Source organism: Heteronotia binoei, chromosome 18 (genome assembly GCF_032191835.1).
Source record: "Heteronotia binoei isolate CCM8104 ecotype False Entrance Well chromosome 18, APGP_CSIRO_Hbin_v1, whole genome shotgun sequence".
Taxonomy (NCBI): domain Eukaryota; kingdom Metazoa; phylum Chordata; class Lepidosauria; order Squamata; family Gekkonidae; genus Heteronotia; species Heteronotia binoei.
Window position 1 is genome coordinate 37309771 of NC_083240.1, and position 25849 is coordinate 37335619.

A 25849-nucleotide genomic window follows, 5' to 3' on the forward strand; every position below is an offset into this window, starting at 1 on the left:
GCCCTCCACTCCGAAGAGTCTCAGAGCAGCTCACAATCTCCTTTATCTTCCTCCCCCACAACAGACACCCTGTGAGGTGGGTGGGGCTGGAGAGGGCTCTCACAGCTGCTGCCCTTTCAAGGACAACCTCTGCCAGAGCTATGGCTGACCCAAGGCCATGCCAGCAGGTGCAAGTGGAGGAGTGGGGAATCAAACCCGGTTCTCCCAGATAAAAGTCCACACACTTAACCACTACACCAAACTGGCTCTCCAGAAGGAAGCCTCCTCTGTGTAGGCATATATTGAGTTCCCAGGAGGCTTGGGAACTATGCCCTCATGCTCTTGATATTATTGTCCCCCTGACTTTAAAAGTCACTTAATTTAAACCAGCGGCTTTATCTGCTTTATCCCCCCCCCAAAAAAAAACCATCACCAATGTCACTTCTTCCTTTCTGACATGCACATGTTTGATATTGCCCAATCCCAACAACTCTATTAACCTGCATGGAGATATTTCAGGAGTCTGTATAATGTTGCCCCTCCCCTCCCCTTTAACCGTCACAGCATTTTCCCAAAAGCTACGGTGCCCTGGCCAGTACAGGTTCAAAGCCAGGGATGTGGAGCGTGCAGAGGCCAGGAAAATGACCCCGTTTGCTAAGTCTCCTACAATTCGAGGAAGTGTTTCTCTCCTCTGGCTGACTTCAGTGAAGTCACAGTTAGCACTAATGAGAATTTTACGTACACACTGAAAATGAAATTACATTAATAACCAGGGGTCGTTTTGTAGAAAAATAGGTGGCGGAGCTCATCCAGGGATTGTTATGCAGCTGCACATACTATTCAATGGACAAGGAGGTGGAACTCTCAGAAAGGTTCAGGAGCTGTGCTCCTGAGAGCTCCCACTGAATCTGAGGCCTGTTAATAATGATTGTTTATAGGAAAGGGACACAGAAGTGTTATTTTTTTTAAATTAAACTCAACTAATGTTCATCCTCACAAGGTCTCAGAAAGTGATGAGAAGGTTTGGGGTAACAACAACAGGATTTTTCGTAATATGTTCCGCAGAAAAACTGGAAGTTTCAGTGAGAAAATCCCCTATATTTTCTCTTTCTGAATGAATGGAATGCTCTTTAACACAAGCCTTTACTTACTCAAAATGTGAAATGCTGTAATGGTCAATATTTTCAATACTTTAAATAGGATTAATTCTGTTTACAATTAATACGCTGTAATATGCTATCAAAGACTTCATTCTAACAAAATTTAATTCCGCTTCCGATTTGCTACTAGTCAAATTGGGATTAGGTGAGAAGCACTATCTGAATAACAGACTTTAGCTTCTCTCCTCAAAAAATATATGCTTTCTATTTTCAGGTTTTTTTTATTTTTTCCTACCTCTCAGACAGCTAAAACTACTATGCCAAGGGTGACCAAACTTGCTTAATGTAAGAGCCACACAGAATAAATGTAGGAAGGAAGACAGATGGAGAGGTGGAAAGAAAGCAACTTTAACTTTAAATGCATTCTCCAGGCCACTGGCTGCCTCGGATTGGAGAAGTGATCTAAAGAGACAGCCAACAGGGCAGTGGGGGCTTCATGAGCCGCACAATATGTGTGAAAAAAAGCCACATGTGGCTCCCGAGAGCCACAGTTGGCCTGCCCTGTGCTATGCGTTTGCATGTTAGCAGAGGGCAAAACATTGGTGGCTCTTTCAGACCTTAAGGCTGCTCAAAGTTGCAGTTGTGTTTGCAGAAAACCATTTATACATTGCAATGTCTTAAACAGAACAAAAGGTACAGCTTTGATAAATTTATAAATGATATATTTTATATTGTTAAAGTAATAACATAAGCTTAAGGTTTGATCAAAAGTATTGCGCATATTTCAACTTGCCCTGAAGTCTCCATTTTCCCCATGGCTCGAAAATTTCCAGAAATTTTACCCCTCCCCCCTCAAACCATGGCTTCTTACTTGTATACTTTTCTCTTACTATATGAATGGATGAGTGGACTCTGCCCTCCTGCCTCCACTCAGTGGCTCCATCAGTGGCTATTAGCCACAGGGTATTGTTGGAACTCTCTGTCTGGGGCAAGCATTCTGTATTCTTGGTGCTTGGGAGGGGCAACAGTGGGAGGGCTTCCAGTGTCCTGGCCCCACTGATGGATCTCCTGTTGCCACCTACTTTTTTGGCCACTGTGTGACACAGAATGTTGGACTGGATGGGCCACTGGCCTGATCCAACATGGCTTCTCATATTCTTAAGAACGGAGGTTCATGAGTGGCTGTTACCCACAGGGCATAGATGGCACACTCTTTCTGGGGCAAGTGATGCTCTGTATTCTTCATGCTGTGGGGGCTGAGGGCGGGCAACAGCAGGAAGGCTTCTAGCATCCTTGCCCCACTGGTGGAGCTCCTGATGGCACCTGGGTTTTTTGGCCACTGTGACACAGAGTGTTGGACTGGATGGGCCACTGGCCTGATTCAACATGGCTTCTCTTATGTTCTTATGGACCTCCTGATGGCACCTGGGTTTTTTGGCCACTGTGACACAGAGTGTTGGACTGGATGGGCCACTGGCCTGATCCAACATGGCTTCTCTTATGTTCTTATGGACCTCCTGATGGCACCTGGGTTTTTTGGCCACTGTGTGACACAGAGTGTTGGACTGGATGGGCCACTGGCCTGATCCAACATGGCTTCTCTTATGTTCTTATGTTTCATGGGGGCCTGACTCCGATACCCTTTAAGCAAAAACCTCCAACACACATGCATGGGTGGGTGAGTGGGTAGGGGGGAATACTGAAATCCTGGTAAACCACTGAAGTCCTGGTCGCAGACAGGAGAATACCTTAAGATGGGCCAGCCATGTTAGTCTGTTTGTAGCAGTGGAAAAGAGCAAAAGTCCAGTAGCACCATAAAAAAAAAAAAAATCTGTGTCAGGTGATGAGTTTTTGTGAGCTGCTGCTCACATCTTCAACTCCACAGATGTGGACCCAGTTGTGAGCTGCCTGTTATCTGTCACAAAAGCTCATACCCTGCCCCAAATTTTGTTAAGTCTTTAAGGACTTAATACCTTGCGAGCTTGCACACCTTGCCTTCGACAGTACTAATAGAAAGGTGTAACGGTAGCCCATACTTTAATAGATTGAGGATGTGATGCTAACCAAATTGGCTACTGTACAGATCATAATCTTTTGGATTGCCCTGAATTTTCAGATTTGAGAGACGACCTGATTTGTTCCTTGCTTGAGCAGAATTATCTCTCTATATAAGATAAATCTTCTGGGTTAATTAACAAAGATAAGCAAGTAATTTTGAGGGTGGCTAAACTGGAGGGAGGGGGCTGCAATAAAATCACGTTGAAACTCAGACAGTAAACCTTTGGCTTCCCTTTTAATGTGTGACTCTCGCTGCTTAAAATTCTTGCCATGAAAACAGTAAATAAGAAAAAGGCAGGAGGAGAATGCAGGGACAAAGGATGGTGGTGGCGGGAGAAAACTAACCACTTTTGGGATTAGTTCAGATTTTAAAATGCAACAGCGTAAAAAACTAGAGGCACATTTCCACTTGAAATTGAGGAGGGGGCTAAATTGTGAAGAATCACAGCGAGCTGCCCTCAGCAGATCCTGTTTTTATTCTTCCGAGGCAGTGTCATTTGGAGCAGGACACCCGACTGCACGAATCCCAGCAGAGACCCCGGACTTGCATGGCCATGCCAACTGATCAAAGCTGGAGTCCAGCAGCACCTTTAAGACCAACGAAGTTTTATGCAGAATGTCAGCTTTCGTGTGCATCCAGACGAGTACACGTGGGGAGTACATACAGCCATGCGGGAGCACATACAGCCTGGGCTGCGAGAGCTGCACTGGCTGCCGATAGTGTACCACAGGGGTGGCCAACGGTAGCTCTCCAGATGTTTTTTGCCTACAACTCCCATCAGCCCCAGCCATTGGCCATGCTGGCTGGGGCTGATGGGAGTTGTAGGCAAAAAAAAAAAATCTGGAGAGCTACCGTTGGCCAGCCCTGGTGTACCGGATTTGCTACAAGGTGCTGGTTATTACCTTTAAAGCCCTAAATGGCTGAGGACCTGCCTACCTTAGGGACTGTCTCTCCCCATACGTTCCCCAGAGGTTATTTAGATCAGGGATGCAGAATCTGCTACTGATCCCTGGGCTGAGGGAGGCAAGACTGAAGATCACGAGAGAAACAGCCTTCTCTACAGCGGCCCCCTATTGGTGGAACCAACTCCCAGAAGAAGTAAGAGCCTTGCGGGATGTTCCCCAGTTCCGCAAGGCTTGCAAAACAACTTTGTTTCAACTCGCCTTCGACTGAGATATGAGGATACCTAAAGAGGGCTGAATACACTGGAAACAACACTAGCACCAAATTGCTTTTAATGTTTTTAATTGTTCATGATTTAATCTGTTTTATTGTTTTTAACTGTTAAGAGTTCAGAACTCTAAATGTTTTTCTTGTTGTGAGCAGTCCTGAGCCTGCTTCGGCGGGGAGGGGGGGGGATATAAATCCAATTTTAAAAATAAATTAAAAACAAAATAAAATAAAATACATTCCCTTGTCTGTCCCTTGTCTGCATGCCTACGGAAGCTTACATTCTGAATAAAACTTTGTTGGTCTTAAAGGTACCACTTGACTCCTGCTTTGTTCTGTTGCTTCAGACTAACAGGGCTGCCCACCTGGATCTACAGCCATGCCAACTGACAGCTGCCTTTGAAGGTGGGCGATTTTGCTACATCTCTGCCTCAGAGGCAGCAGAATAAACCAATCTCATCCGATGCACAGACACCTGACTGGCAGATCAGGACAGTGACTCAAGCAGGTATAGAGGGGACCTTTACATTATTTGTTTTCTATTGCTTCTACCGCACTAGCACTTCTCTTGCGGTTAACTAGCGTGCTCCAGCAACTAGACTGGAAACTATTTCTATAAAGTTAACCAAAGAAATAATAATAAAAGGGAAAAACAAAGAAGGCAAAACCCCTCTTACCCATCTCAGAGTCGCCTCCACCAGTGGAGTTCAACTTACGAAATATCTCCTGTTTCTTGGACTTCACCATCGGCGAGGTGCTCTCGAGCTTGGTGAAAAACGAAGGCAGGTAGCTGATGCTCCCTGGAGAGCGAGAGTCCGTCCTGTTGAGACCCAAGAAGGCACCCAGGGGAGGTATTAACACAAACGCAGGGGAGCGGGCCTGTGCAATAGTGCCTGTCTGCCCAACACTAATGTCATTATTTTTAAAATGTCTTCCAAGTTCTCTGCTGGTGCCTACCCCATAAAATCAATCTTACTGGATTGTGGCATTTGGTACTCAATGCACAACACGCAAACTACTTCAGGGACACGATTCAAATTCAGCAGCCTGTTAGAAAGACACCGGCCCTCAAACCAACAACTCCAGACATCCAAGAAAGTTGGAAGGGGGAAGAAGAACATGCTGAAAGAGATGCACCGACTACCTATTGTGTTCCAAATCCGTCTCAAGGTACCGGTATTGACCTTTAAAGCCCTATATGGTTGAGGGCCTGCCCATCTACAGGACCGCCTTTCTCCATATGTTCTCCAGAGAGCACTGTGTACAAAATCTGTTATCTATCCCCGGAGCAAGGAAGGCCAGACTGTGCTCTACATGAGCTAGGACCTTCTCAGTGGCAGCACCAAGGATGCGGAACACCCTCCCAGAGGCCATAAGGGCCTGCTGGAATTTCTCACAATTCCACAGGGCCTGTCAAACTGAATTCTTTCGATAGGCCTTTAATACTTAAAACGGGAGAGGACTGCCACTCTACACTGCTGAGCAACATCACTTCTGAGGCATTACGATCACCACAGGATCACTGTCAGAAGAAAGTGATGATTTTAGGGGAGGGACGGTGGCTCAGTGGTAGAGCATCTGCTTGGTAAGCAGAAGGTCCCAGGTTCAATCCCTGGCATCTCCAAAAAAGGGTCCAGGCAAATAGGTGTGAAAAACCTCAGCTTGAGACCCTGGAGAGCCGCTGCCAGTCTGAGAAGACAATACTGACTTTGATGGACCAAGGGTCTGGTTCAGTATAAGGCAGCTTCATATGTTCATGTCCCACCTATACCGAAATTTTTGAGTAGCACCATGACATGTATTTTAATTGTTAATTTTACCTTTTTTAAAAAAAAAAAATTGTAACCTTAAGTTGTGTTTTAATTGATTGTTAGCCACCCTGAATCCGCATGCAGAGAGGCTGGGATAGAAAAGTGATAAATAAGCATCTGCCTGCCAGCAAAATATTAAGCTTAGAGGCTTGCCCTCTAAGGAGGGGGGGGGGAGGAACTCCTCAAGGACCTTCTTTACTAGCCTTAAAACATCCTGCAAAGAGATCCACAAGGTCTGGCTGCCCTGCCTGTTTGGCCTCCCGCCGCCAACTCTACACCCCCACACTTGGTTGAAGCGAGTGAACACTCTATCCATTAAGCGTCTTTAGAATACGCTTCACCGGAAGGCTGGTTTCTATTAAGAGGCAAGGTTTCTGCCCAACATTTTGGCACTTTTCATCTTCCTGCAATCAGGGGATGCTGGACGACTCGGGCATCCGCTTTCGAGATGCTCTAGGAAGCACAGTAAGGATGCGGAGACAATCTTCATGCCTCCTGTTTTGCAGGAGAGATGAACCGACACCTCCGTGGAGACGGATCAAGATGGCTAGCCCTGTCTGCACGTCTGCAGCAGGCAGAAAAGAGCAAGGAACACCTTAAAGACTAACGAAAGCTCAGCCTCCTGCCAGAAAGCTCGTTAGTCTTTAAGGTGCTGCTGGAGCCTTGCTCTTTTCTGCCTGCTGCAGACGTGCAGACAGGGCTAGCCATCTTGATCCGTCACCACGGAGGCGTCGGTTCATCTCTCCTGCAAAACAGGAGGCATGAAGATTGTCTCCGCATCCTTACTGTGCTTCCTAGAGCATCTCGAAAGCGGATGCCCGAGTCGTCCAGCATCCCCTGATTGCAGGAAGATGAAAAGTGCCAAAATGTTGGGCAGAAACCTTGCCTCTTAATAGAAACCAGCCTTCCGGTGAAGCGTATTCTAATGGCTAGAATGTTCACCCGCTTCAACCAAGTTTGGGGTGTAGAGTTGGCGGGGGGAGGCCAAACAAGGCAGGGCAGCCGGACCTTGTGGATCTCTTTGCAGGATGTTTTAAGGCTAGTAAAGAAGGTCCTTGGGGAGTTCCTCCCCCCCCGCTTAGAGGGCAAGCCTCTAAGCTTAATATTTTGCTGGCAGGCAGATGCTTATTTATCACTTTAGTTTTCTATCCCAGCCTCTCCACAAGCGGATTCAGGGTGGCTAACAATCAATTAAAACACAACTTAAGGTTACAATTTTTCAAATGCCTTCACAGTTAGGCTTCAGTACAAAAAAGATATTCGGTGTCCACTGAGGCAAGCTCTACCTTTTGTGGGTAGTTTGGGCCACTCTTTTGACCTCCCCCCGCCAACTCTACACCCCCACACTTGGTTGAAGCGGGCAAACATTCCAACCATTAAGCGTCTTTAGAATACGCTCCCCTGGAAGGTTGGTTTCTATTAAGTTTCTCTAGCAAACCAGGATGTCTTGGCCAACAGCTGTTACAACTTTAAGTATCATATAAATGCACATCGGCCATTTGGAAGTAAATTCTGATCCCCCTACCACCACCCTGCTGAAACAAACACAAGGAGTTACGCGACGCCCTGATGGTGAACAGATCAGTTACTGACATCAGAGAGAGGTCACTGGTCAGTGAATAAACACACTATCACGAATGGTTAAAGTGACCGACAATTACTAAGACTATATTACAATACGATAATGTGAGAATAGGTGAGAATACACAAATGCATAGAGCCATAGACAAAACTCTCAGAGAGTGCATCCATGGAAGACTGTGCAGCACCAAAGTACATGGAGTTGACTTGTAGTTCCTGTTTCGACGGATCTTCAAGCACTGGAAAGCTCTACTCCATTTTCTGAGCTGGTGCCTGTTTGAAGTTAGTCGAGACTATATGTCCTCGGATGAAATACTGTGAGATTACTTTAGTGTTCTATGGAAGCGGTTGTTGATACTGATTAACTGTGAAGCTGTATGAATTGTCGTTCCTGGGTTATTTGATTTTGAAGGAAAATGGAGTAGAGCTTTCTATTGCTTGAAGATTTGTCAAAGCAGGAGCTACGAGCTGACTCCCTGTACTTTGGTACTCTACGATCTTCCACGAATGCACTCTTTGAGAGTTTTCTTCATGTCTCTATGCATTTGTGTACTCTCACCTATTCTCACATCTGGTGAACAGATCAAAGCAGACATCCCCGTGGGCTTCTGCTGGGCTAAATATTTATATTTGAAGGGCTGCAATGCTCCTTTGGAGCTCTGAATCCCCTCATGAGACATCTGGACATGGCACTTCCAGAGACTCTTCTACTCTTCCGACAGCTTGGACTACTTATGCAGTGGGTTCTGTGTCCGGGTCATACACAAACAGCCTGAACAATCTCGATAACTTCACACCAGTAAGCACACGAGCACGCCGTTTCCAAAGCTGTACCTCTGTTCCGAAGGCTCAGATCTTTGTGAGAGCAACAAGAGGGCGTCTTGCTTCTCGTGCGTGGCCGGGGCCTGGGGCGGTGAGATCGGCTCATAAGGCTCTGAGGAAAGGTGGCTTCTCTCGGGGGACTTCCCAAGCCTGAAAGGGTGCAACACAAGACTGCAGGAGGGCTGGCAGGGTGAACGCCAAAACACATTCACACACGAGTGATATTCCTGGCCAGCGTGCTTCAAGAGGATGGGAAATCAATTACGGTTAAATTGGCTGGGGAGATAGGTGGAATCTCATTCCTTAAGAGACGTCCAAGCAAAATGTGGGCAGCAGGGCCAGCCCGAAAGCACGCGGCACCCCAGACAGACTTACTGCTTCGGGGGGCATCAGAATAGCGCTCTCTCTTAAAAGAGAGCAGAACGAGGATTCGCTCCTCCTCCCTTCCTGTTCCGGAAGGGAGGGGTGAGAGCAAAGCTTCTTCCTGCTTTATATTAAGAGAAGGGTCTATTGCAATGCCGGCCAAAGTGGGTAAGTGCAAGGCTGGCATAGCTACTCTGAGCATGCCAGGGAGGGAGGGTGGAAGGTGGCCTAATTTGCCTAGTGGGCGAGCTGGCCCTGGTGGCCAGCCACCTCACAAGAGAGGCTCCAAAACAGGAAGTATCCCAACATTAGAAGTGTGCTGAGGATCCCTACTCTGTGCTCTAGAACAAGTGGGCAAGTAAGCTTTTCCAGCTACAGACCTGAGATCATGGTCTCTTGGGGCCGGTGTAGATCCCTTTGCCAAAGCTGAGAGATTGGGATCTCACCTGTCTCTCTGGGGCAAGTTCTTCCTGCTTTGAATTCTAGTTTGTAAGCCTGCCACATTAGGAAACCTTGGTTAGATGGAACTTTGGTTTGCATGCCGGCCGACTCAGTGGGGCGGAAAATGAGCAGAGGGAAAGGATGCTTTCACACGTGCTAAATAATGCAGTTTCAATCTGCCTCAGCGACCGTTTGCAAGTGGATTTTGCCCTTTCACACAGTAAAATCCAGTTGCAAAGTGGACTGAAAGTGTGTTTGTTATTTCATGCTAGTGAACGCGCTTCAATTGTGAAGAGCGAAGAAGTACATGATTCCATGCTCTCTGCTCATGCTCACAGCCAGACTTGGGAGGGATGGTGACTCAGTGGTAGAGCATCTGCTTGGTAAGCAGAAGGTCCCAGGTTCAGTCCCCGGCATCTCCAACTAAAAAGGGTCAAGGCCAAGTAGGCTTGAAAAACCTCAGCTTGAGACCCTACAGAGCCGCTGCCAGTCTGAGTAGATAATACTGACTTTGATGGACTGAGGGTCTGATTCAGTAGAAGGCAGCTTCATATGTTCTTCATATGTTCATAAAAAATGCTAATTGGTACATCTCTACTCATTACCACAAAAAGCAAGACAACAGGGTTTTTGGAAAGAAGTGTCCAAGACAATGGAAGATGTTCTACATATTCTGAACGTTTCTGTTAATGCCCTTTTGCTAAGCTCCCCAGTTACGGTATCATGAGCAGTCAGATGGAACTTTGGTTTGCATGCCGGCCGACTCAGTAGGGCAGAACGTGAGCAGAGAGAAAAGATGCTTTTACACATGCTAAATAATGCCGTTTCAATCCACTTCAGTGTTGTTACAGGATGCCTGGAGTATACACCAAGGAGTGGGGTAATGTCCTCTTTGCATTCCAAATTGCTGCTCCTGCAACCGCAGCCCCAGGGCTGTTTGACGAGAGGCAGCTCTGCACAGTCATAATGAAGAGAAGCCTATTTTACAATGATCATAGACAGAATCTTCTCCTTCCCAGCAGACTCTAACACAACAACAGTTTGTAGCAGGGCTTTGTTTTTTCCTGGAAAAAGAGGTGCCAGAACTCTCAAGAGGGAAATGAAGGACAAACACATGGGTGCCCCTTGTGAACTTTTAAAAGAGTGGGGTATAAACAACGTAAGGGGAAGACAGGACAATCGCTGACTCGAGTCGGCGATAGTATACTCCAGGCATGATGACTGGTGATGGTTTATCGTTACAGGACTGAATGGGAGGGGGGCACCCCTCGGCCTCACAGGCTCTCTCCCATGTGGCTCATTAATTCCCAGGGCTTCTTTGCAGCAGGAACTCCTTTGCATATTAGGCCACACACCCCAGATGTAAGGCCCTCCACGGCCTGGGGCCTGCATATCTCTGGGACCACCTCCCCCCATATGAGCCCCCCCCCCAGGCTTTGAGGTCGGTTACAAAACATCTTCTGGTGATCCCTGGTCCTAAGGACGCCCGACTGGCTTCAACGAGGGCCGGGGCCTTTTTGGTCTGGGCCCCTACCTGGTGGAATGAGCTCCCACCGGAGATCCGGGCCCTGCACGATTTATCCAAGTTTTGCGGGGTCTGCAAGATGGAGCTCTTCTGCCAGGCTTTTAATTGATCCAACGGGCGTCCTCTGAAGTCATCGCTTCCCCCAGTGCCCTACTATCCAGGTGCTTAAGTTCTGCTGAAAGTTTCCAGCTTATATGTGGTTGTCTGGCTGCTTGCCAATTGTGTGGTTTATGGTTTTCTGATTTAATGTGACATTTCTGTATTTATGTTACTGGTCAATTTTGATGTGGTTTATTTGAATGTTGTTTTAATGTTGTAAGTCACCCAGAGCCCACTTGAGAGATAGGGCAGGGTATAAATTGAAAAATTAAATTAAATGTAGCCAATTCTCTTGGAGCTTACAGTAGGCCCTACAAAGAGCCCTGTAGGCTCTTGGAGGACTGGCTACATCAGGGTGTGTGTGCCCTAACATGCAAAGTGCTCCTGCTACAAAAAAAGCCCTGTTAATTCCACTTCAGCGTTGAGCTATGGATTGCAGCCAATGTCCCAATCACAAAGTACTCATCCTCTGTTCCAACGAACCAGAATTCAAACAGGTTTTGGAGTCCTGGTATGGGAGGGGAACACAGGCAAGCAAATTAGAGCCTGTACTTTGAATATGGAGGCAGGTTTTGGTTTGCTACAAATTATCAGAGGGAGGGGGACACACTAAAGGTCTAATGACTCCCCAGGCTCAATCACATGTCACCAGTGAGAAAGAAAAGTTGGGAACAGCCCGAATCCATTCTGATGTTACCTTCCCCTCCCTTTGTCAGAGAGGTTTTCGGGAGACACTCGGGCTCCTGGGCGCTGATGGGGGCCAGGCTGCGTCTGCGCTTCGGGGCTGTAGCGGTTAGAGGTCTTCACCCGGTTCGATGTGGTGACGTTAGTGGGAGCAGAAGTCTGGAATGTGCTAGTGGGAGGCTGGAGAGACGGCTGCGTAGAGGCCTGGCTTCGAGCAAAATCCTGTGTGATGATTTGCTGGAGGGAAAGGAGAACAGAGAGACATTCGTCATTCAAAATTCAATTAAGGCCACCAACTGGTGCCCAACAAAGAAAGGGATGTGGGGGTTTTGCACAATGAATAGTGGGAGGATAGTGCGACTTGTAAACTGATTTGGGTACAACCAGTAGAGAGGAAGCATGTAGACAAAAATGGTCTGAGCTTATTGATGAAATAAAATCGACCACATTCACATTCTGCTGTCAACTGTCTGTGAACGTGAATACCAGATCAGCTCAGAGGTGGTATTTACTTGGATCTGAACAGGCAGAATTTTGTATAAATATGGTTGCACAATCAAAATCTCTGCGTTCTTTTTTTCAAAATGGCTCTGCGCAAATACCCACAGTCTGCAAAAATATTTTTCCAAGCATTCAAATGGTCAAACTTGGCTGTCACACTAGACTCTCCCCACCACCATTCACTTTCCTCTAAGAGTGACACTGATGCGTTATAATATGCAGAAATCAAAAGGCAAAACTTTGAGCCCAGACACTGAGCTCTCTTCAAATGGAATTCTGTTTCTGTGAGGTAATCAAAATCTGCAACTATGCAGTTAACAATTTCAATTGTTGGTGTAGTGGTGAAGTGCGCAGACTCTCATCTGGGAGAACCGGGTTCAATTCCCCACTCCTCCACATGCAATCGCTGGAGTGACCTTGGGTCAGTCACTGTTCTCTCAGAGCTGTTCTGCTCAAGAGCATTTCTAGGAGAGCTCTCTCGGCCCATTTATGTCACAGGGTGTGTGTTTTGGGGAGGGGAAGGGAAAGGAGATTGTAAACCACTCTGACTGAAGGGCGGGGTATAAATCCTCTTCTTCTTCTTAATAACAATATACAAAGAGGGTTTTTCCTTGTCCCTTTGCTCAAGTGCTTTCAGAGCAAGCCCAAGATTTCTGTGCCCCACCCCAAACGGAGGCAAACACTTACACAGATGTGATCGGCCAGAGTGATCAGGCGGTGGGTGCGTGGCACGGGTCCCATCCCTTCTGCCTGGGAGGAAGGGGGTGGCTGCGGTGACGGTGAATCTTGCTGTGGCCTGTAGGAGTGAACTGGCCCCTCGTACTGACGGCTGCAGTCTCCTGGTTAACAGATGGGAAAGGTGGGGGGGAAACGTCATTCTGCAGAGCTGCTTGGCTGAATCATAAAGAACCTATCGAACCCAGCATCCTTTCCCCAACAGCGGCCAAGCAGAACGTGCAGTTGTGTTACTGAAAGCAAATGCCCAAGGGCAGTGTGCTTGATGAACCAATCTGGTATCCAGTGGAAGTGGCTCAGTTGGAGCGCAAAGACTTTTCCCTCCCCAAAATGCACAGAAATGGATGAAAGAGACGGTTTGCATATAATACTAAAATAATTGCAAATTATATACATTAAGCGTCTTCTTTTCAGGCATAGCTTTATCTATCTAGTTACTGAAACAGACCTTCCTCTAGTCCACGGTTCATGAACTTTTTGAGCTGGTGGGCATCTTTGGAATTCTGACACCGCATGGTGGATGCAGCCACAACATGGCTGCCGCAGATGGAAGCCAGCTACAAAATGGCTGTCACATCTTACCTTCAGTCACACAGTGACAGCGGAGATGCCTGCTCTACTCTCCCCCACACTAAGTAGACAGATCCAGGTGGGCAGCTGTGTTGGTCTGAAGCAACATGAAGTGTCGCTGAAAGATACACTGACTCTGGATATGGAGCTATATATGGTTACACTCAGTGCATCTCTAACACCCTTGTGGTAGGATTAAGCCTCTCGGGCTCTTTTCTCCATCCACGATCACCTTCACAGTTTAAGTCCAAAGAGATGAGAGCATCAAATCAATCCCACATTATTTCTGGGGCCTGCTATTTCCGACATGAGAGACTCTGTGCCTCCTTAAATATTCCAAGAGCTCCGCTTGCTCCAATATGCCTTTCCCCCCCACACAAATTGTACCAAGTGCACCCCACCAAGTCCTGCAGCTATACCAGGTTTCTGAAAGGCAGCATGGCAGTTCTCCTAGCTGGACCTCCAGGCTCCTAAGCCTTCACTTTGCTCAGTGTCCTCTTTGAGTGCCACCCTCCCTATGCAGTGTTTTGTTCTTTCCAACATCTCTCCTTTTGTCCCAGTATGCACCACACTAGGGGCGGCCAACAGTAGCTCTCCAGATGTTTTTTGCCTACAACTCCCATCAGCCCCAGCCAGCATGGCCAATGGCTGGGGTTGATGGGCGTTGTAGGCAAAAAAACATCTGGAGAGCTACCGTTGGCCACGCCTGCACTACACACTTCTGCCTCTCTCACGTGTGAACAATACTACCGATCAAATCATCTGGCAATATACAGTTCCTAGATCCTGCCAACTTCCTTCAGCGTCAGATACTAAGGTTAGGTTAGGTTTGGTTAAGTTTATTCGATTTATATCTCACCGAAGCAGGCTCAGGGTGGCTCACAGTTTACAATGAAACAGCAATAAAACGTTGAGTTAAACATCAAAAACCATTAAGTTAAAAACCATCCAGGTGCTAATTTCAATACAATTTAAAGTCTTAAACGTCCACTTCAGTTCTAATATCCTTGGTGATGGAATAGCAGTTCTGCAGGCCTTGTGGAGCTTGGCAAGGTCCTGCAAGGCTCTGGCATCCTCTGGGAGTTGGTTCCACCAGTAAGGGGCAGCGATTGAGAAGGCTCTTTCTCGTGTTGTTTTGAGTCTTGCCTTCCCCGGCCCAGAGATCGCAAGCAAATTTTGGGTTTCTGATCTAAGTACCCTCTGGGGAACATGTGGGGAGAGACGATCCCTAAGGTAGATATACATCGTTTTGTATTATAGCGCCTTATCTGTCGTGGTTTTAATTAATCTATTTATTTAATGTGTTTTATTATATTTTATTGTATGATATTTGCTGTATGTTACAGCACTTTACATGTTTGTGAGCCGCCCTGAGCCTGCCTTGGCAGGGAGTGCGGGATATAAATAAAATTATTATTATTATTATTATTATTATTAGACAGGTCCTTGGCCATATAGGCCACATAGGACTAAACGACAGACTGCGTGAGGGGGAAATTTCTTGATGGTGTGCAGAGTCGTTTAATGTTCTGCACCAGGTGACAAACATGCCTTAGGATGGCTCGGCAAAGGTCAAAGAGATTGGCCTTTTCAATCATCTTTTGCGACCTGGATGGGGGAAGACGGAGACTTAAACGACCAAACTTACTTTCTGTCTGGGCCATTTTGGGGGCCTCCTGCTGATAAGGTGGCATCTTTTCTTGGGGAGGGATCGGTGAGTTTGCGGGGCTGATCACCTCGATGGCATCTCTGGGTGGTTCATATCGGTGTGAGGAGGAGACTGGGGGGAGACAGAAAGGGAGAGTCGTCATCAAAGAGCATTTGGGGCCAGATGTCTTGTATTCACCTACTGAGTACACTGGACGGAATGGGCCTTATTTCCAAGTAAACCTGCGCAAGACATTTCCTTTCCTGCTTTGAAACGGAGTTCAACTGCAATTACCCACAATTCAGCTAGAGCAGGGGTGGCCAGACTTGCTTAACACAAGAGCCACACAGAATAAACATCAGATGTTTGAGAGCCACAAGACATGAATGTCAGATGTTTGAGAGTTGCAAAGCAGGGAGGCAGGCAAATAGATGGGTGGAGGCAGGAGAGGTGGAAAGAAAGCAACTTTAAGTGCATTCTCCATGCTGCTGACTGGCTTGGTTTGGAGAAGTGATTTACCAAGTCTCTACACATGCCTTCTCCAAGCAGATTGATGGGATAGTAGGGGCTTTGAGAGCCACACAATAAGTGTGAAAGAGCCACATGTGGCTCTCGAGCCACAGTTTGGCCACCCCTGAGCTAGAGGGTCAAGTTAGGGTTGCCAGGCCCCAGCAGGGGATCTCCCAGTTTCAGGGGCTTCTCCCCACTGCAGACTGCTGGGGGGAAACCCTCCCCTAAACAGGGACATTGCACAGGGACGCTCTGGTTTCTGGGCAAAACTCTACATTTTTAGCCCAATTTTACCAGTTAGCCCAAAAACCAGAGGGTCCTCACATGACGATGTCACTTATGGGTCATGTTGCTGCATCGGGGGCATTGCATGATGTCCCTGCCCACCTCCAGAACACCCCCCAAATCCACCCACCAGAACAATGAGGGAACCTGGCCACCCAAGATCAAGGTGAAAATCAACGTCAATTTGCCTTTGCCAAGGAATTTAAGCCATGCGAATGGATGTTTCCAAGTTCTAGATCACTCTCCTAACATTCCAAGGGTTCCCCCCCCCCACCTTCCTCTAAGTAACCTCTCTCAATTGTATCATTTCATTTGGCGGGGCTGTGTGAAGGCTAACCTTCTGGAGAAACGCAGAACCAGCTGCCTTGGGTGCAAAAAAGCAGCTGTCTTTTTAAATCCGTAGCTGAAAATATGGACTTGATGGTCTTGAGCAGGGGTCCTTAAGACAGGCCCGTCTCTGCCACGAGGCAAACTAGACGATTGCCCCCAGAAGGCTGGCACCCAACTGGGCATCCCCCATGTGACTCGGTGATGTTATCAGTGCCGGGATATGTGTGTGTGTGCCAGAAGTTAGCCTTGCCTGGGGTGCCACACAGTCTGGAGCCGTCCTCGCCTGCAGGCACCTTGGAAATTCTGACACATTGTGGGAGGCACAGCCACAAAATGACTTGCAAGAGGCAAAGCCAGCCACAAAATGGCTGTCACACAGTCATACAGCAAACACCTCAAGTCAGAAACCTTGCTGGGCAAAACCCCCCATCCCTGGCCTGGCCACTTTCTAAAAACACCTGGCAGCAAAAACACGCTGGGGCCCCCTGGTCTTGCATAACGTCTCCTAAAGGGCTGAAGGGGGGGGGGCGGTGGTTTGGGCCAAGCCTCATTGCCTTTCCTCATAAAAGCAGAAGAGTTACAAAAAAAATTCTCAGGCATCATGCAGGATCGTTCAAATTTGTAAAACTGAGTCAGGTTGCAGGATTCAAAATTTAAACTACCTGGACAGAAGATCTTAAACAAAAAACCTCAGGGCAGAAAACATTCAGACTTGGTCATAGAAATATATGGGGGTGGGGGGATCAGAAGTAAAACTTGCCATCTGGGTAATAGCACAAAATATTAATTTTATTGTTTTTAGAATTTTAATGGATTTTAATTAATTGTAGTTAAAATGTTATATTATACAATGTATGTATTGAATTCTTGCTGTTAGCCGCCCTGAGCCTGCTTCGGCGGGGAGGGCGGGATACAAATAAAATGTGATGATGATGATAATGAGAATTCTGCAACCAGCATATAAAATGTAGCAAATCTGCATGATTGCCCTTATTACACCTCACCTGCTCTACTTCCACCAGCCACGGCTAGAAACTACATACGACGAGAGAGGTCACACAGGAAAACCAACAACATAAACCCAAAGGTTACTGTGACCAAAATTATTAAAATACACACAATATTTGTATTTCACACAAAGAAATTCTCAGTCCGAGGCCTTGAGCATTTGCCTGCGAGAAGCATGTAGGAAGAGACGCATTGTATTGAGTTTGTATCTTTAAGGAGGACGTTATGGGAATAATATTACAATCCCGTGCCTGAGGGAGAGCATTACTAAAACAGGAAATAAAACACCGGCTGTCCTGTTGCACACATTCTATTTTCATGGGATCTATGGAGATGGAACCTTATGATGTGTATGGGATACGTTGGTATCTTCAGAAGAAGAAGAAGAAGAAGATGATATTGGATTTATATCCCGCCCTCCACGCCGAAGAGTCTCAGAGCGGCTCACAATCTCCTTTACCTTCCTCCCCCACAACAGACACCCTGTGAGGTGGGTGGGGCTGGAGAGGGCTCTCACAGCAGCTGCCCTTTCAAGGACAACTTCTGCCAGGGCTATGGCTGACCCAAGGCCATGCCAGCAGCAGGTGCAAGCGGAGGAGTGGGGAATCAAACCCGGTTCTCCCGGATAAGAGTCTGCACACTTAACCACTACACCAAACTGGCTCTTCAGGAATGCTATGAATTCTACAAGAGTACTGTGAACCGTATTCAGAAGGACTGAACTGAGAATTTCTTTGTGCGAAATATAAATATCGTACAGCTAGAAACTACGCAGAGCGAGAGAAGGGCTGCATTAAGTGGCAATGGAAAAGCGAAGGGAGCACTGGAGGAAGAAAATCCTGGGGGGCTGGGGCAAAGCGCTGCTGGGGGACAGTAGCTGTGCTGCGCCTGTTCTTACCCAGCAGGCCACGCGTGCATTCTGAATGTGAAGGGGGCTGAAATGCGCTTCAGGAGGACATCTGCATTTTCCCTGCACTGCGCAGGAAGGGGGGGGGGTTGGACTAGATGACCGTGGAGGTCCCTTCCAACTCTATGATTCCATGAGTCTACCTTTGTCCTGGAGAGCTCATAACCAAGCTAGCGGATGAATAGCAATGTGAGGAGAAACCCTCACTGGGCCTCCCTCTGCACTGCTGCCAAGCCGAACAAAAAGAGCAGAAATCCAGGGGAAGTCAACGTACGGCTGCTGGAAGAGTCCGAGCTCTGCGAGCCGCGGTCCCGGGCATCCTTGTCGGAGGCGATCTGCCGGGTGATGATCACGTCGATGAAGTTGGCAGCTGTGATGGTGGTCTTCCCGCGGGTGCGCAGCTCCTCCTCGTACTTGGATATGGAGGGGGGGCCTTTGTCCTTCCCGGCTTCTGAGTAGATGGCCGAAGACGACTGGCTCTGAGGCTTGCTGGCAGAAAAGGCAGACGACGACGACGTGTACGGGCCCGGAGGTCCCCTCTTCTCCGCCTCCAGCACCTTCTGCTCCATCTGCTGCTGTTCGCTCACCACCGCCGACCGGCGGCCCGGGTTCTCTTCGATCCGGCCGCCGTCGTGCTTGCTCTCCTTCGACTTGGCCACTTCCATCTGGGGGGCGGAGGCAGCCGCGTCCACCAGAGCGGCCAAGGCGTCGGCAGCCGTGTTGAAGCGTGAAGCGGGCAATCCCTGAGTTATGGAGGGGGCGCCGGGAGGCAGCTGCCTGTTGGCGAAAGGGGAATGGTTTCAAGATGTTTGACCGTCATAGCATTTCTGGAGGACTTTCAGCAGTCACAGAGCTTCACGGACATGACCGTGCTGCCGCTCTTATTCTACCAGCATCTTGGGAGAAGCATTCCCAATTTTTTATTTTGCCTCTTCTAACTTGCTGCCTTCAGCGACAAGTTCAGGCGTCTACCAAAACTAACAGCAGGTAATTTTTCCCTCCATATGCATTTATCTCAAAGAGGTATAGCAGGGGTGGCCAACAGTAGCTCTCCAGATGTTTTTTGCCTACAACTCCCATCAGCCCCAGTCAGCATGGTCAATGGCTGGGGCTGATCGGAGTTGTAGGCAAAAAAACACCTGGAGAGCTACCGCTGGCCACCCATGAGGTATAGTAAAGGTAAAAGGTCAAGGTAGTCCCCTGTGCAAGCACCAGTCATTTCTGACTCTGAGGTGACGTCGCATCATGACGTTCTCATGGCAGACTTTTTACGGGGTGGTTTGCCATTGCCTTCCCCAATCCTCTATGCTTTCCCCCTAACAAGCTGGGTACTCATTTGACCGACCTTGGAAGGATGAAAGGCTGAGTCAACCTTGAGCCGGCTACCTGAACCCAGCTTCCGCAGGGATCGAACTCAGGTCATGAGCAGAGAGCTCGGACTGCAGTACTGCAGCTTTAACACTCTGCGCCATGGGGCTCATAAAAAGAGGCATAGCCTCCATCCTTTCGATCTCTGAAAACAAGTTTCCAATTTTCAGATTTCCAACAGACTAAACCAATGTCAGAAGTACAGCTTTGGGTGCAGTATGTCTCTAGGAGCAACTCTCAGTGGTTCTGAGGCTGACAAAGACAACGAAGAGCATGGGCTACCGAAACTCAGTTCTCTGGTGTCTGTCCTGTCCTTTGGGAACCACAGCTAGCCTAGGGAACCCAGCCTCTCCGGCAAAGGAGCAAGGCCTACTGTAGCCATCCCAAGCAGATGTGGCTTTTCATACAAGCCAGAAGGAATTTATGGACGATTGATAAGATGTATGCAGCTACCGTCCGCTGATTGAGACCCTGGCAATCAACCTACGACAATTTCGTTAACCGTGCAATGGCCTTACATGACGTGTGCCTTGGACGGTGAGGGCAATACCTCCAAGCTCAATTCAGGTATGAAGCTGACGGGCAGCAGGTTCAGGATGGACAAAATACTAGAGAGTGATTAAAATGTGGCATTCGCTGCCACAGGTTGTAGTGGTGGACACAGGAATAAGCAGTTTTCAAAAGGGGATCAGAGAGATTCATGGAGGATAAATCTATCAATGGCTACTAGCCATAACGGCTGAGGGGAACCTCAACATTTGGAAACACTAATCCTCTGAATCCCTGAGCCAGGAGGCAACATCAGGGGAAGGCCCTGGTCTGCTATGCCTTGCTGTTGGCCCTCCAGAGGAACTGGTTGGCCATTGTGTGAGACAGGAGGCTGGACTAGATGGACCCCTGGTCTGATCCAGCAGGGCTCTTCTGATGTTCTTATGAAGGCCTTGGCCTCTATGCCCTGTTACTGGCCCTCCAGAGGAACTGGTTGGCCACTGTGTGAGACAGGATGCTGGACTAGATGGACCACTGGTCTGATCCAGCAGGGCTCTTCTGATGTCCTTATGAAGGCCTCAGCCTCTCTGCCTTGTTGTTGGCCCTCCAGAGGAACTGGTTGGCCACCGTGTGAGACAGGAGGCTGGACTAGATGGACCACTGGTCTGATCCAACAGGGCTCTTCTGATGTTCTTATGAAGGCCTCTATCATGGGTGCTGGGGATCCTGCAAAGGAAGATGAGTCTGCCGAGGAAACTGTACCCCTGCCACCTGCACCAGTACCCCTGCCTCCTGCTGAAGAAGATCCCAGCCCCGCTGCCTCGCCCTCTCAGGTGGCTCGTGTGCGTGACCGCCTCCGTCAGGACCTCAGGGATCGGAGGAGGGCGGCACGCTCACAAGCAAGACGCTCCCTGAGTCCTGAGTTTTGAGAGGATTCTGGCCCTCCTAAGAGCAAGGATGCTTGAGTTGTAACAGGATCCTGGCTGCCTCCCAGAGCCAGCAATTAGCCCAAATGGGCAACAGCCAGCAGAGGGCTATATAGCTGTGGGCTTTGGGAGGAGGCTTTGTGGAAGCAACTAGTCATCTACCCGACGTCCTAGCATCCACTTCGGCTTTTGACTTTGGACCTCCTGACCTTGGCTTGACTTCTGGACCCCCTGACTACGGCTTCTGAACCTCTGACCTATGATACCTGGACGACGATTTGGCTTTGGCACCTTGGACACTCTTGCTCACCGGTTACAGACCTTGGACTGCCCCTGGACTTCGCCTGGCCTGGCCCCAGCTCGTGACAGCCTCAGCCTCTCTGCCCTGTTGTTGACCCTCCAGAGGAACTGGTTGGCCAGTGTGTGAGACAGGAGGCTGGACTAGATGGACCCTCACTGGTCTGATCCAGCAGGACTCTTCTTGTGTTCTTATAAAGGTCTTGGCTTCAGTGCCCTGTTGTTGGCCCTCCAGAGGAACTGGTTGGCCACGGTGTGAGACAGGAGGCTGGACTAGATGGACTCTCACTGGTCTGATCCTGTAGGGCTCTTCTTTACTGTCTTTAGTATGCTTGGACTGTAACTATAACCCGCTTTTTAATTGGTCTAAGCGGAAATACTCTAAATAGTCTAGTTGCCACCCCAATAATGCTAAGAGAGGTCCAAGCACTTTACCCGAAACAGCTGATTTATGCCAATGCTACCCCAGGTCCATGTCCTGGATGGCCCAGGCTAGCCTGATCTCATTAGGTCTCAGGGTTGGCCCTGGTCAGCTGGCTTTTTTTTTTTTTGTAAGCAGGAACTCCTTTGCATATTAGGCCACATGCCTCTGCTGTAGCCAATCCTTCAAGAGCTGACATTAGGCACTGTAAGAAAAGCCCTGTAAGCTCTTGGAGGATTGGCTACAGCAGGGGTGTGTGGCCTAATATGCAAAGGAGTTCCTGCTTACAAAAAAAGCCCTGATGGTCAGTGGGAGATCACCATGGAAGTCCAGGGTAACTACGCAGAGGCAGGCAACACCAAGCCACCTGGGTTAGTCTCTTCCCTTGAAAAACCCTATGGGTCACCGTAAGTTGGTTGCAACTTGACTGCACTTTCTGCCACTGCCACAGACTCGTTTAACCCGCAGCTGTCTACGAGGCCTACAGGACAGTTTCCCAAGGTCTGAAGAAGCGAGCCGTGACTCACAAAAGTTCATCCCCTGCTACAAATTTTTGTTAGTCTTTACATAAGAACATAAGAGAAGCCATGTTGGATCAGGCCAATGGCCCATCCAGTCTAACTCTCTGTGTCACACAGTGGCCAAAAAACCCAGGTGCCATCAGGAGGTCCATCAGTGGGGCCAGGACACTAGAAGCCCTCCCATTGTGCCCCTCCAAGCACCCAGAATACAGAGCATCACTTGACCCAGACAGAGAGTTCCAACAATACGCTGTGGCTAAGAGCCACTGATGGACCTCTGCTCCATATGTTTACCCAATCCCCTCTTGAAGCTGGCAATGCTTGTAGCTGCCGCCACCACCTGTGGCAGTGAATTCCATGTGTGAATCACCCTTTGGGTGCTACTGGACTGCTGCTCTTTCCAAAGTCTCAGGGAACCATCTTTCCCTGCCTTGCTGCCTGAGATCCTTCCTTACTGGAAACACCTAGGAAGGGACTTGCGCTCCGTCCACCCAGGGATTTCTCACACCGCTTTTTTCTTTGTTAAGCAAAGAGATTCATTAGCAAGCACCGTGTGGTGGTGGGCTCTGCAGCAAACTTTCAAACCGTACATGATGCGCGGATCCAGAGGGGTGATCACGCTCGTTCCGTTGGATCCCTGGAAAATGCTGGGCCTCTGCTGCAAGATATTCTCTTGGCTCCTGACCGAAGGGGAGGGTGAGCGGACATACCCGTGGCTTCCGGGTCTCCCTGGCTGCTCGGTGCCTGCAGGGTACAAAGAAAGATCAAATTAGATATTTAAAACCCTTTTTAAAAACGAGTCTAAAACATCCATCGACACAGGGAGGAGGAGGAAGAAGGAAGCATCTGTGCGAGATCCATCATTCTGACTCGGCTCATTTTGTAGCAGGAACTCCTTTGCATTTCAGGCCACAAACCACTGATGTAGCCGATCCTCCAGGGCCTTCTGGAAGCTCTTGGAGGATTGGCTACATCAATATGCAAAAGGGCTCCTGCTACAAAATGAGCCCTGACTCAGGTCCTGCCAGCACCCTCCAATTGGCTTCCTCTGGAGACAGTCAATTCAGCTGTTTCTCCACCTGGAGTGCTTCTCCACCTCCAATTCAGCTGCTTCTCCACCTGGAGTGCTTCTCCACCTCCAATTCAGCTGCTTCTCCACCTCAATCAGTTCCTCCAGGAACTCAAAACCACCCCAATAACATATGCGGTGGAGGTTCCTTATTGTGTCTCTGCACGAGATGTTTCGCTTCTGGATGAAAAGTATGTCCCAGACTCACAGAAAGAATTCTGACCTGCAGAAGCACATATTACCCCTCAAAACAAATGTTTCTGAGCTATTAGGACCCTGGGGAAATCCCCTTCCCTTCCTCTCTGGTTTACACGGTTCTTTGTTGTGTTTGCTGCACCTGGCTCCAATTCAAAGATTTGGCAATAGAACACATTTTTTTTTAATGCTTGGGCTGCTAAAACTTATCCAAATATTGTACAAGAGTCTGTATCCATTCTACTATAGGCTGCAAAAAGCGTGATAGCTACACAATGGAAAAGCCAATCCAGTCCACACGTTGGAGAGCCAGTTTGGTGTAGCAGTTAAGTGCCTGGACTCTTATCTGGGAGAACGAGGTTTGATTCCCCACTCCTCCGCATGCAGCTGCTGGGATGGCCTTGGGTCAGCCATAGCTCTGGCAGAGGTTGTCCTTGAAAGAGCAGCTGCTGTGAAAGCCCTCTCAGCCCCACCCACCTCACAGGGTGTCTGTTGTGGGGGAAGGAGATATAGGAGATTGTGAGCCACTCTGAGACTCTGATACAGAGAGAAGGGCGGGGTATAAATCTGCACTCTTCTTCATCTTCCCCTCTCCTCCACTTACAGCTGCTGGCATGGCCTTGAGTCAGCCATAGCTCTGGCAGAGGTTGTCCTTGAAAGGGCAGCTGCTGTGAAAGCCCTCTCAGCCCCACCCACCTCACAGGGTGTCTGTTGTGGGGGAGGAAGATAAAGGAGATCGTGAGCCGCTCTGAGTCTCTGATTCAGAGAGAAGGGTGTGGTATAAATCTGCAGTCTTCTTCTTCTTCATGTTCAACTTTGGTACAAAAAGTTATGGAGTCTATACATAATGGCTAAGATCACTGACAGTCTCTCTGCTGTGGAATCTCATACTCCCAAAATATATTTTGAAGTGGTTTGGTTCCCTATTTTGGAATATCTGACTGAACAAAAATTAAATTCCAAATGGACTTGACAAATTGCGTTTTTGGTAGACTTGCAATTATCGTTTTGTGCATTTTATTTTGTTGGATTTTATTTATTCTCTTTGTTTGCACCCTTCATCGTAATTCCTATTGTGTCTCAATAAAAATTGTTATTTGGGGGAAAAAAAGATTTGGCAACAGGCACTTACCTGGACGAAGGTAAAGCTCGGAAGGGACTGCTGCTATTCTCTCCCGCTCGCGTTCCCGTTCTCTCTCCCGCTCCCTCTCCCGTTCTCTCTCTCGCTCCCGTTCCTTCTCCCTCTCCCGCTCTCGTTCTCTCTCGGCATTTGCGGCTGCAGATGCTGCCAAGTGTGAAGGGTGCCCTGCCAAACAATGAGGAGAAATGCTTTGAGAAAAAGTGGCAGAGACTAGTGACAAACGTTGGATCTTCCGCTACAAACCCATACCGCTTCTATACGCCAGTTTCACCATCACAGCTTCCTCCAAAAGAATTCTGGGGACTGTAGTTTTGGCAAAGGTAGCTGGTCAAAATCCTGCACTCTCCCCTCCAGTTCCCAGGGTTCTCTGAGGATATCTACGAAGACACTCTAGGACATCCTCCACAATTTGGAGGATGTTACCATCAGATACGCAGACAAGAAATCCCAGCATGCTTCCCACCATACCTACTTGCTAGCTGCACCTTTGCCACTCAGGTATTACTGATTGTGGCTTTATGAAACATATGGATCATCATTCAACAGAGCAAGAACTTCCCAATGGAAGGTAACACACTTGCTTTGTAGAAAGGGGTGGCCTGGGAGGAAATGCAGTGATCTCTGGAAACCAGCTAAGTCGGGGAGAATGGCTTGAAACCCCTGCCTGCCTCTGTATACAAGAACAATGCTGCTGGATAGGGCGAGAAGACTGTCAATTGTGAGCCAGATGCTCACCAGAGGGGCATGAAGGGGACTGGCCCTTCCCCTTTGGGCTAATAAATTGAACTGACGCATCCACAACCACAGGAGAGGCGGATGACTACATCGCTGATTCTGAATTCTACCTAACAGAGATTTTCAAGATAACATTTTATAGGGAGAGGCCAGCTGAGTCACTGACTCCCAGGACTTGGTCCTGGATTATATCAGGGGTATATAATGCAGGAGCCATGTAGAATAAATATCAGATGTCTGAGAGCCACAAGACAGGAACGGTAGGTATTTGAGGGCAGGCAGGGCAGGCAAATTGATGGGAGGGGAGAGGTGTAAAGAAATCAACTTTAAATGCTGCTGGCTGGCTTTAAAGAGAAAAATGCATTTAAAGGGAAAAGGCCACATGTGGCTCCCAAGTCACAGTCCCCCCCCCCCCCCCCCCCGGTATATATCATATCAGAGATTGGGATGTTTTTGCAAGCTATTGACAGAATTGTGCAGACAGGTGAAGTGGTAAAAACTGAGAAACTTCCCATGCATACTTAGGCAAGAGAACTGCAGACATACAAAAGGATTACTT

General features: G+C 48.3%; 1 protein-coding gene across 1 annotated transcript in view; it reads right to left on the reverse strand.

The window, feature by feature from the left end:
• Positions 1-25849, reverse strand: part of NCOR1 (nuclear receptor corepressor 1) — a 188040-nt gene that overhangs the window by 14475 nt on the left and 147716 nt on the right. The window contains 8 exon segments of the mRNA XM_060259485.1: positions 4986-5128; positions 8535-8672; positions 11648-11871; positions 12823-12974; positions 15089-15220; positions 18403-18905; positions 22741-22894; positions 24547-24720. Of these exon segments, the coding sequence (XP_060115468.1) occupies positions 4986-5128; positions 8535-8672; positions 11648-11871; positions 12823-12974; positions 15089-15220; positions 18403-18905; positions 22741-22894; positions 24547-24720 (1620 nt within the window).